The 12,156-nt window shown below is 48.8% G+C and overlaps 1 protein-coding gene across 6 annotated transcripts in view; it reads right to left on the bottom strand.

Annotated features, from left to right (window-relative positions):
* Window positions 1–12,156, bottom strand: part of LOC119460698 (uncharacterized) — a 92,867-nt gene that overhangs the window by 24,908 nt on the left and 55,803 nt on the right. The window contains exon 1 of one of the 6 annotated variants that reach the window (XM_037721753.2): window positions 1,046–1,509. The exons of 3 other annotated variants lie outside the window; for them this stretch is intronic. In XM_037721753.2, coding sequence (XP_037577681.1) covers window positions 1,046–1,195 — 150 coding nt within the window. In that variant the 5' untranslated portion in view covers window positions 1,196–1,509. Of the gene's footprint in view, window positions 1–1,045; window positions 1,510–12,156 lie in introns of those variants that run through there. 2 more of the 6 variants (XM_049672674.1, XM_049672672.1) reach the window with 2 other exon arrangements.

Raw genomic sequence — 12,156 nt, 5'->3', positions numbered from 1 at the left:
ATGAAAAGCAAGCACAAATAGTAGTAGTGGACACAAGCATGCTTCTAAAGAAGTGTGATGCCTTCCCTTATCTTATACAAGATCTTGTTGACGTACATTATTGTGTGCATTTTGAGCATTCCTCTGTCTGGCCTTTCCTCCTTGCCGCCCTGTTTTACTGGTTGGCGCTATATGCCTTCGAAAGAAATTTCACTACAAATGGAATACCCCCTAGCACAATCTGCCATCATTCGTTGAATGTATATTAGTTGGCAAAACATTCTCTCCACATCACAGCTACTGTACGTCAGTGCTGCGTTCGCTTCCTCGCACATTACCGCAGTTTACATGTGTTCGATGTGAAGGAACTGCGATGCCATGCACCATTGTCATATTCATGTAAATTAACACAGCTGCTAAAAGGGAAACAAACTTTCATTCACTCAAGGCAGGCAGGCGATATATATGTTTTTGCTTGAGTGTTGAGGGAACAGAAGCATATATCATATTCATATATGAATAACATTATAATCAATATGATATATCAAGCCTATATCTTGACTTGAATGTGTGATTCACACAAGTCGTGCAGTGTTCATTGGTTTCGTAACAAAATTCACAAGGGGTGTATACAAGGCACAGCTCCATGAAGACCATACTGTAGCATTATGAATGGTGGGGGTTAAAGGGCTGCAGTTCACTTGCAGGGCTAACACAGTTAAGAAGCAACATAACTGCCTCGCCTGCAGGTCTGAGACAGTTTTACCCAATCTTTAGGGCCACTGCACCCCAAACATATCCTCCATCACACTGTCCGTTGGGCTGGTTCCTGCCCCCAAAAAATGCAGCTCGAACAGGTTGGTACCACTTAAACCTGGAGGAAACCGTTGCATCTTGGGACATAAACCAAATGGAGTGACTTCTTTACTTCCCCCTCCCCTCCCCACCCACTTGTAGAAGAGAAAGTTGACTCGTATCAGCGAAGCAGCGACGTCACAACAAGCAGGCGTTGTGTTTGCGAGAAGCCACTGCATAGACGAAGGTCGCAAGGACGCCCGAGACAAACCTGAACACGTCTTGCGACGGACATACGCACGCGCCATCTCGGAAGCGAAGCCGCGACGTCGCTCAAACTCACGCGATACTTGGACGAGTCTTCGAACAGGCTCAGCGTGGAACCGTAAACGGATCGCATCGAGGGCCATCGTCGCATCATGTTCGTCGGCAGGCACTCGCGCGTTCTCGATAGAAAGGGGGGTTCGCGGTGCAGTTGACGTGCAGTCGCTAAGTTGCGACGCCGTACTCCGTAGAATGCGGAGAGAGAAATGTCGCGAAGTGGATCGCAAGCGGCGGGGAGAAAAAATCCAAAGAAACTTCGCGCTACGCAGACAGCTCGCACGCGGAAACAAAAGTACCCGCGTCCGCCGGAAGCACGCGCTTCCGCCACCCCCGGCTTGGCACTTCCCGTCAACCGACGAAGGCGCGAGACGAGAAGAAAAACGACAGAAAACAAAAACACCCTAAGCGCACGGGTCCCTACGCCCTACGCAGCGTCTTTAAACTCTTGCCTTCAGTTTCTTTCATTCTCTCTCTCTCTTTTCATTAAAGAAGTCAAAACAACGCGCCGCGCTTTCATTTCCCACATGGTATCAGCAGACTGTAGGTCGCAGCTGGCACCGATAGACGTGACTCAGCATTTGTACGGCTTACGCAGCGATATGTACGGCTTACGACATGAGGTGACAGAACGATACATATTGATCGATGCTGCGCGCGCCGTGCAGGCGACAGAAGTTCTAGAGCTAATGCTTTGCTCAGCAATTCACAGGTTGATGACGTGGACAAACTCTTCCTGTCAGTGATTACACCTTGAGGCCATTCGTCGGGTAGGGAGGGCAAAGGCCGCTGCCGGCGCGTGCCGTGTAGGGTGTCTCGACGTCCCCAGCGGGCGTAAAGGGCATCGAGGCACCCTGGTACCGCGCAGTAACACCATTGGTAACACCTCTAGTAACACCCCTAGAGATTACCCGAAGCGCAGCCCACGTACCGTCGTCTTCGGCACAATTTCGTGTTTCTGTAAGAACACAGAAAGACGACGGACTTTGCATTTCCGCTGAACTTGCGCTAACATTGTACCCATCTTTGTTTTCGCCCTTTATATGCAGTGCAACAAAGTATCAAAGGGCCTACACTCTAAAAACAGTTGCACCCTTTGGGACGTACTTTTGCCACAGAACAATAATCGTCATCTGACTTGCGTGGCTTTCCTTTCTTTAACGCTGTGCGCCCGGCACTTCTCGATCACGAACGACAAGAGCGTTATCAGCGTGACACAGCGTTCTCGACAGGAAAGTAGCAAGTGCAGAGTTTTCAAGATAGGAAACGCAAGCAAGACAGATGACGATTATTGTTCTGTGGCAAAAATGCACCCCAAAGGGTGCAACTGTTTTTAGAGTGTATGATTAGCGACCTTTGCAAAGGCACGGCACTCGGCCGAAAAGTCCCGCCCATGCGGCATGGAACGAACCTTGAAAACGCGGCGCGGGTGGACGTCCAGCGCTTTATCGAAGCTTAGACGTTACTCTGCGCATGCGTCGCAAATCACAGAGTTATTCGATTCAACTGGTGAGTTTACCTGCAGCTTCTGCACCTATGCCTTCGATTCCTCGGGGTACAGCGGTGCAGTGCACCTTGCAGTGAGTGGGTGCAGCCAACGTTGGTGCAGCCCGGCGCACCACAACTGGAACCACCTGCACCTTTTCATTTGTAGTGATGTGTACCCCTTTCTGAATCAAACAAACTCCACTTCGACTAATGGACACCTGTAGCACCCACATGCAAATTCGCAGCTGCAGGAAATAGGCCGCCGGACCCTTCGCGCGTGCGATTTTTCGATGTTCGGCGTGATGAACTTCTCTACGAAAACGCAGATGCGGTGGAAACAGACGACCAATAGGAGGCGGCTCGCTTTATTTTTTATTTTTTTTTCATTAACTACGTTAATAAAACTTTCAGGAGTTTAAATATATATATATATATAGTTTAGAAACATTGCAGAGTCGTTATTTTAGCAAAAAAAGTTGGTAAAACATACACCGAACAATATACGAATTTGCAAACCCTGTGCTACGAGTATGCGAAAAACGCAGTTGCCGTGGATCCATGTGAAACGGGATTGCGAATTTCGCAGTTGCGGAAATCGTAGCTGCGAAAAACGCACTACAAAATCGCACCATGTGAAACGGGCTTAAGGCGCTCAGCAAAGCCAGATCGAGTGTTGGATGTAGTACAGTACTAACATACATGATGCTGATAACTTGCAGTGCGATTTACATAAGGAAATTGTGTCATGATCGACTGGTTAATGGAAGCAAACAAAAGCCATTTCATTCACTACAAAGTTAAACCCCTTAACGTATAACTACACCGTGGTCCAAATTTCCGGAGTCCCCCACTACGGCGTGCCTCCTAATGAGAACTGGTTTTGGCACGTAAAACCCCATAATTTAATTTTAATAACTACACCGTGGATATCAAGCCAGTTAAATTTGTATATAACTCTAAGTATTATTCAGGCGTTCACTAAGCGTCGGATTTATTTTGGATGCTTCACACTGACGGTATAACATCGTTTGTAAGATGCTCAGTTTCACTAAGCGCAACTTCCATTTCGCCTGTTTTACTACAAATATCAAACGTATAAGCTTACAAAACATTAGTCCGCTCAAAACTGGATTATGCATCTGGAATCTGGAACCCTCACCAGGCGTACCTAAAAAATAAACTTGAATCCCTTCAGAACAAAAGTGCCCGTTTCATAGCGAAAAATTGATCTCGGTCATCCAGCATAAATGAAATGAAAACATCCCTAAAGTTGCCTTCTCTGCAATCGCGCATATTGCTATCACTCCTAACTCTTTTTCACGATGTCTAACGTAGCGCTTGCCAATTATCGGCACTTATCAAACGTGCCCATCGAGTGTTTTCACGTATGGATCACCAATTCAAAATATAACTTTTTTTTTTTGTCCGATCTGTTAAATAAATAAATAAATACACGGCGATGACGACTCTGAATACACCACGGGCGAAACTGACTGTAATTGAAAAGTAGAAACAAACTTATGAAAGCGGACGAAAAGACAATTTGCCGCCGGTGGGAGCCGAACCCACACCTTCCACGTACATTATGCGTGCGATGATTAGACACCCTACCGCGGTGGCCGTCCACCCATTGCCGATTCCTTTGTGTATCCGTAGCCGGCGCCACTCGCGGCTGTCGTCTGCAACAAAAAAAATGTTCTCGCTCATAAACATCTACTGCGCTGTAAAAAAGCGCGGCGTCTCTTCTGCGGTGCGAAAGTGGCAACAAAAAGCGCGCGCGCGGGAGAACTCGCTTCCTCAACCACATCCAAAGTCGCTTGTGGGGGACACGAGAAGTAGAAGGGGGCGGTGGGGGGGGGGGGGGGGGGGTGACGACAACGCTCGCGTTATTTCCGACCCGTGGAGGCGCACGTTTTTAACCCGCTCCACGACACGTCTTTCCCAAACGCCCTCGAGCGAGCTCTAAAAACGCCGCGTGGGCCACCAGCTCATCGCGGTCGGCGTTCAAGGTTACACAAGCGTGCTTTTTCGTGTCATTTCATTTTTCGTCTTTGCCAACAAGGGCCGGAAGCCTCTGCGAAGGCTCGAAACGGCCCGCAGGCCAGCGTTGGGCTTGAGGAGACCCCAAGGTACGTACTGCCATAACGCGCATAGTTCTTGTTTAGGACGACTCCTAGTCGTCGAAAAAAAAAAAAAATGGCAGCCGATCCACGAAGTGAATGTTGATGATGGAGCGAAGCTCCTTGGACGATTACGGCTGCTGCTCGAGCTTTCGCTTCGGGGTCTTGCTGCCGTTGCCGGCGTGCTGCTGCTTCTCGGGCTCGTAGCTAACTTCGCGGCGTTGCCGTTGGGCTGCCGCGTCTCGTTCTCGAAGTGTAGGATCAGAGTCACGACGTTTGCGCTTACGTTCGCGCTCCTCCATACTGCAGTGCTAAGTGTAGCGACAGCGGCGCGGCGCCGGCGCAACACGGTATGCGCGCTGCGTGCGCTCTGCGAACGGTTCTGCGCATGACGTCGTGCGCTTGCTCGGAGAGGGGTTTCGAAGCGGCGCCGGCGCAGCGCAACACTTGTGCGCGGACGGTATGCGCGCTGCGTGCGCGACGGGGAGCTACGACGACGACGGCGACAACGGACATCGTGAGAGCCTAAGGAGCTTCGCTCCTAAAAAATGGCGTAGCTTGCACTGGAGGCGCAATGCTAGAGACAGCGGAGCTGATGGGCACCTAGCTAGTCCTGGCTTTTAGGCTAGGCTAAGCACTAACAAGTCAACCACAGCATTTTCCCGGAATTTATTGATTATTGATCGATTAGCTATTGATTGGCTATCGCAAGGTATTGGCCACGTGTTTGGGCTAGGCTAAGCACTACCAAGTCATCCCCAACATTTTCCCGAAATTTATTGATTATCGATCGATTAGCTATTGACTGGCTATCGAAAGATTGGGCACGTATTTGGGCTAGGCTAAGCACTACCAAGTCATCCCTAGCATTTTCCGGAATTTTCCGGATGAGCTATTGATTGGCTATCGATGACTGACTAAGCTTAAGTAGTCCCAACCACGGTGTAAGAAGATAGGTGCTCCAACGGCGCGCCTGCGCTGGGGCGAGAGAGCGGCCACTTCGTGTGACCGGAAGTGAGCGCCGCCGCTAGGGGCAGCACGTGTTCAGGAGGCCTTGGAGAAGCGGCACAACAGTGGATAATTTACGACCTCCGTCAGCATTTAAACACCCATACCCAAAGATATGCAATTTTTCTTTATTTAGACGCCAAATCCTGAGCAGGTAGATGGTTTCATGCCACTTACAGTTAAAATACCGTCATTTCGAACACGAGAGAGACGCGTCGTCTGCTCGAGCAGACGGCGCGCTGCGCTTACCGCTGCTCGCCGCGTCGGAGTCAATCGGAATGTCGGCAGAAATATAAAGGGACGTTCCTCCAACCAAGTAGAGTCGTTTTAAGCAGGCGAACGACATATATTCATCGAAATAAAGCACTTCTGCCGCGCGTGCCCATAAAAGCGCCAGCAAAGCGAGCGAAAAAGTGGCCCCCAAAACAGGTGCTGCCCCTTCCGGCAGCGGCGTGCGTAAAGTCACACTAAGTGGCCGCGCCTCGCGCCGCCGTCGGATCACCTTCCTTTTTACACCGTGGTCCCAACCATGCTTAACTAGACTTAGACTCAGCTTCGCTAGTTCACAGGGGTTCAATTGCGCTTGGACCCTTTCTGCACTGCCGCCAGGATCGGTCCACATTTTTGGAATCAGCAGACACATTACGCCCGGCTTAAACAGCTCCGCTGTTAAAATACACAGCCTTCTGGCAGTGGTTATGGTTCAGTTGACGCCATATAAATAAAGATAATGTAGTCGACCATTGCGATATAAGTCCTGCACAATTAGTAGAAACTCGCAAAATATTACCAGCCCTGCTACTATATTTGCTGCTGCTGTATGTATACTGTAGGGGAACAATGAAACGTAACTCAAAAAAGTGTAATTCCCTTTAGCCACAAGTTGACGAGACAAGCACAGAGCAGCATTGGGATTTAACATCCTCCGAGATTATTATGCAGAAACTTTCGAAAAGCAAGAGGAGGCTAGAGAAATGACGAAGGAGGGCGACTGAATAGGTCACATGAGAGTACAAAATACATTCAGGACGTACGAGTTTCCTGTATTGCAAGGTGACAGCTATAGGTGTCACCAACTCGATACCAAGGGGCGGTATCTAATACATCTATATATCGGCTAATATATCGACGGCTAACCTATCTATCTATCTATCTATCTATCTATCTATCTATCTATCTATCTATCTATCTATCTATCTATCTATCTATCTATCTATCTATCTATCTAACCATACTCGCGTCTAGTGTCACGGTATCCCGTTACGCTAAATGTGTTTCTCGTTTAGCCCATTTCACGTCTCGCCGTTTTCCCATGAACGGAGCTATAAGCCTGAGCTTTTTAACATCTGCGCTTTTCGCGCGTGCGGTTTCAGCCCTACCGACGCCACGCAGGGGGGCAGCGGGCCGAGATACTTTCAGCCAGCGGCCACAGTTCGCTGGCGAAGTCAACGGACGTCCTTTTCGCTCGTCGCGGGAGGCGTGATTCGTATAAATTGGGCGAGCTCGTTGGCCTGACGCGCGAGTCGCGGCGGCTGGCGCAAGAGCAACACCTGCTGCTGTGCGCTCCGCGGCGGCAACGGCCGCTGCAGCGCTTGTTAGCTTGTTTTCTTGCGCAGACATCCAGGACGAAAACGGTGGAGACGCGCGAGTGGGGGCGAGCTGCGCGTTTGCAGGTGAGCGCGCGGAAGTACACCGTAATTTTCGGACAGTAGTCCGTGGCCTGTGCAAGTCCGCAATGGTCGACTCCGACAAAAATAAATACTTTTTTTTTTTTTAAGGAACTGCCATTGCCCTATTACGAGTGTAACCATTGCGTGAAATTTATTGCCCGCGAAAAACATTGCGAAGGCTTAGTTAGCCAAGAAGGCGAAATAACGAGCTCGCATATATCAACATCGCCGAAAAAAAAGCAAAAATGAAACGTATGAGCCTAGCAACTTCACAAAGGAGGAATAAAATGAATAGTGGAACAGTTCGATAAGATATACGCCAGCACGCACACACACACACAGAGTGAGAGAGAGAGAAAGCAGTCACACTGCGAGCAGCATTTCCGCTCCCCCCTGTGACACACGGTGATGCGAAAAGGAAGCTCGATTGCATACACAGATTGATCCACTTTGTCGCTTATAGTAACGAGTCTGCTCTATCGCAGTTGTTGCAGCTGACGTTGTTGTTCAAAGCACGCTGACAGGAACGCGGTTAACGTGACAGTATTCACCAATACGCAGAGCGGAGGCAGATTCCCTTTTGATGGTCTGTTTTAAACCCGCGCTACTAAATGAGGGGATGCCGCCGTATGGGGAGTTTTTTGTTTGTTTTTTCCCCGGTGCTCAGCCTCGCGTGACGTCGAAACGCAGTCACAACAGCTGGAGCCCACCAAACACATCCCACGAAAGGCCACAGTGTGGTCTTTCGTGTATCGTGCATCCCTTCTCGCCGTGTCGGTTTACTCTCGTGACGTGACAGAAGATCCTCTGCAGCGGGTCTTGTGCCACTTAGAACGACACAACACAGCAGCGCGCGTCGTCGGTCACGTTGCGAGCCCGTTTCACGTGGCACTATATTTTCCTGCACGATTTCGCAGCTGCGGCAAATGCGCCGCCACGAGGTCGCAGGTTCGATTCCCGACCGCGATGGCCGCATTTCGATGGGGGCGAAATGAAAAAAAAAAAAAAAAAAGAAGGCTTGTGTACTTTGATTTGGACGCGCGTTAATGAACTCAATGCGGTCAAAAGTAATCCTGAGCCCTCCACAACGGCGTTTCTCACAATGTTGCTTTGGGACTTCAAAGCCAATGAATGAATTAATCGATAAATAAATAAATCAAATTTGCCATCGCCCCCTTCATGCGTCCGATTTTTCGACATTCGGAGGTGCTGACCTTCCCAGCGAAATCGCTCGCGCGGCGTGGGCATATCAACGCGAACCAATAAACACGAAATTTTTTTTCACAAAAAAAATTGTTTCTCGTTTGTTTTACGTCGTTACCACTCCTGCTTTCAATGAACAATTAAATGCCAACAAAAATTCAGTCTTCCACTACGGGCTCGGAAATGCGAACATCGCAGCCGTCGAGATCGGTGCACGTGAAACGTGAATGCGAACTCCTCATGTGCGGATATCTCAGCGCCGGAAATTGCTGCGCAACATCGCTCGATGTGAAACTATGTAACGCTGAGTGGACGCACAATATAAATACAATGCGTAGAGGCTAATGCATGAGCCAAGTGCATCGATACACCATCTGTATCAATCTCTGGGAAACCCACAACGATAACCGTCATTATAGGTGATTTAAAGCCTTGCGGTGTGCCGGTGGAGGCAGAATCCAATGCGTATGAGCGAAGCGCAATAGCTACAAGACGTCAGATTATATAAACGCTATTTTTCGCATGGCACTATTTTCCGACAAACTGCATAATTCATACTTCAGTGGCTTATCAGCTCTGTACGTGGAAGAAGCAGTATGCATGATTACTAGCTAAAGCCATACACCAGCGAACGTACAGCACGGCACAGAATAGAGCGACAAAATATGGCGGCACGTCTGGAAAATGAGCTACGGCTACAAAACAAGAAACTGCCGCAGCTCGAACCGCATTTCCAAGGTCGCTTGCCAGGAAAGCGCCTCCGGCCGGCTGTCCAATTGTGCGTGTCGCGGATAAAACACGGATGCCCCGAACGATCTGAGAAAAGCGCATTGTTCTCAGACAGCAATTAAACTATACGCGAACAACGTCTCAGCCACCGAGATAGCGTCCGCTGCCGACTAAGCTGTTTGTTACCTTTGTTTAACCCACTAACCGCGCAAAAGTCTTGCAGTGTGAGGGCATAACGAACAGAAAACGCAGTATACGGAAGTTTTAGAAAGCGCCGGGCAACGCCGGGCGACACTGGACTTGTGTGCAGTTAAAGACAGAGACAATGCTCCTTTGATCACTCGATGATCCGTCTTCTCGCCACATGTCTCGCTGCAACGTTTCACCGCGACTTTTCTTTCTGATATCTGTTTTCTCTCTGCGAGTTGAACGCCCACAGCTCCGGCTCGCTTACGACTGCAGTCACTGCACAACACGCGGAACACCGTCCCTGGATGTCGGCGACCCAAGCCACAAATTTGCTTGCAGCACGCGCGTCTGGCGTACAGCGATTGTTGCTGCAGCTCGTGCGCGAGGCCGCCGAGCGACTCACCGAGGAAACCCGAACCGCGGACTTCCGCAGTTTGGTATGACCGACCGGAAACGCAACGGCACGCGCTGCTGCCGTAATATTTCAGTCTCCCTCGTGCAACTGCGCCATAGCCACCGTATACGCATCACACGGGATATTTTTTTTTTTCCAGCGGCTACCAAGGCGATGATCAAATGCTCTAAAAAATGTACCGAGCCCGAAACAGTTTTGTCTCTGCTACACACTGTCTTTCAAAGAGCCTGTATTCATAGTTCCGGCATAACAGGGCGGTTCGTATACGACAGGCGCCGGCCACTCATATCAAAAGCTACCAGCCAACGGCAAACAACGTTTATTATAACTAAGCGTTTAGTACATTCCAACTCGGAGACCACGTTCGCAAATCACCTTGTGCCATTAGAGTGGTTCGTAAGATGAAGCGCCAGCTGTGACATGTATCAACCATTGCATACTGGCGAATGTGGCCAGCCACTGCCTAATACTTCTTACGAACTAAAAGCTTTGTGATTTCCGCTCCACACATTTTAATTGGACAGGTATTTTTAGGCAACTGATCGAAATTTAGCGGACGCTGGCGTACAAATGAGCGCGATTTCCACACATGCGCAGTGCCGCTGCTTGTGTTTACGTATTCGATGCTATCTATGTACGCAAGTCGGCTGCTTCCACTAGTTTTAAAACTCGCTTACGGTATTTGCCCTCGCAACCTGAACCAGAACTTCCTCCAGCTTCGGTAGCACTGCACGTAACTGTACAATGAGACTGACACCCTGTCGAGATATTTGCCCCGAAACAAAACTGACCTCGCGGACTCGGCTACGTTTCTCATGTTGCGCTCGGTTCGCTGAGAATCGCGTCTGAGGACTCAAGGCCGTTTCACATGGTGCGATTTTGCACTGCGATTATCGCACCGGAAGTGCGATTTCCGTCGCATGCGACGAAAATCGCAGTCGCAGGGCCGTTTCTGCGATTTTCGGCTGCGACCAACCGGTTGGTCGCAGCGTCGCAACGTCGCAGCAATCGCTGCGATTTTTCCGTCGAAATTGCGCCGAGAGCTATTTCGCGGTCTGTTTTGGAAAATGGAGGCGGTCGCTCAACGCAACGTTTATAGATACATTTTGTCTATAAATATTGGATCAACGACCCTCGAACAGTGCAACTAATTGAGTGGAGTCTTGGATTACGCAATCGGTACGTAACATCAGCACCGACACGCGAACAGTGCAGATAAAAACTCGATTCGGTTCTGTGATTTCTACGAGTTTGTTGACACGCTACGTTGCTAATCTGGCGACGCTGTTTTTTAGGTTGGCTTCGGGTGCTGATAGTACGTACTTTTGCGTGATTTTCCGTTATTCACACGCGCTGCGAGTGTGTGAATAACGGAATAACGGAATCACGCTTCGGATGTCGTCCCAATTTTCTGGTTCTGGAGACAACTCGCGATATACGAAAACGCCAGTTTTATCGCCGTATGCTTTTACGGACGGAACAATTTAAAGAATATGCAACTACGGACAAATGCTGTGGTCAATAGGTCACGCTCTACGCGCGACCATTTAGTTGCAGTCGGTTGGTTAGGGCTTTCATGCGCATTTTCCCCAATGAATTATCTCATTTCAAGGTTCTGTTACTTCCGCTGCGAGACGCAAAGCGAACGTGCAAACTGGATATCGTAATGAATGTTTTACAATAGCATATTTCACGCTTTGACTGGGAATAAGCAGTATTGCGAATTTATTTTCGAAGCAATATTTAAACAGTTTTTTTCTCATTTTTCTGATGCATCATTTTTCTCCTGCATAAAAAAACCAATAAACCTTCAGTGTGTTGCAGACTTTGTATCCTTACTGCATCTGTATTAACCCTCACATCAAAAGGTAATTGCACATTTCGCTTACTTCAGTGCATCGAATTACTTTTGTTTATGCTGGTTGTAACATATTGCAGTACTCTAAGAAACTACATAGCCATAAACATCCTTGCCTTTTCTTGCTTCTCTGTCTCTACTTCCTGTAAAACACATGCAATAATGCGAAAAGCAGGCGAACACCTTGTTTTTATAAGCAGTAGATAACTCATTAAACAAAAGCAGATCAAAATTGTGCAGTGAAGTCAGCCGGTTGCATTCCTTCGTATGAATGATAGTATGTTTTCAAGTGTGGGTGGGTCTTGCATGTCCACAGCTCATAAAGTGTGCAGACTCATCACGAGGCGTAGGTATAGCCCATCAAGATGGAGGCAATGTTGC

The sequence above is a fragment of the Dermacentor silvarum genome, chromosome 8 (assembly GCF_013339745.2).
Source record: "Dermacentor silvarum isolate Dsil-2018 chromosome 8, BIME_Dsil_1.4, whole genome shotgun sequence".
Lineage (NCBI taxonomy): Eukaryota > Metazoa > Arthropoda > Arachnida > Ixodida > Ixodidae > Dermacentor > Dermacentor silvarum.
The sequence above is the reverse complement of the archived record's forward strand: the minus strand, read 5'-3'. Positions and strand labels throughout refer to the sequence as shown.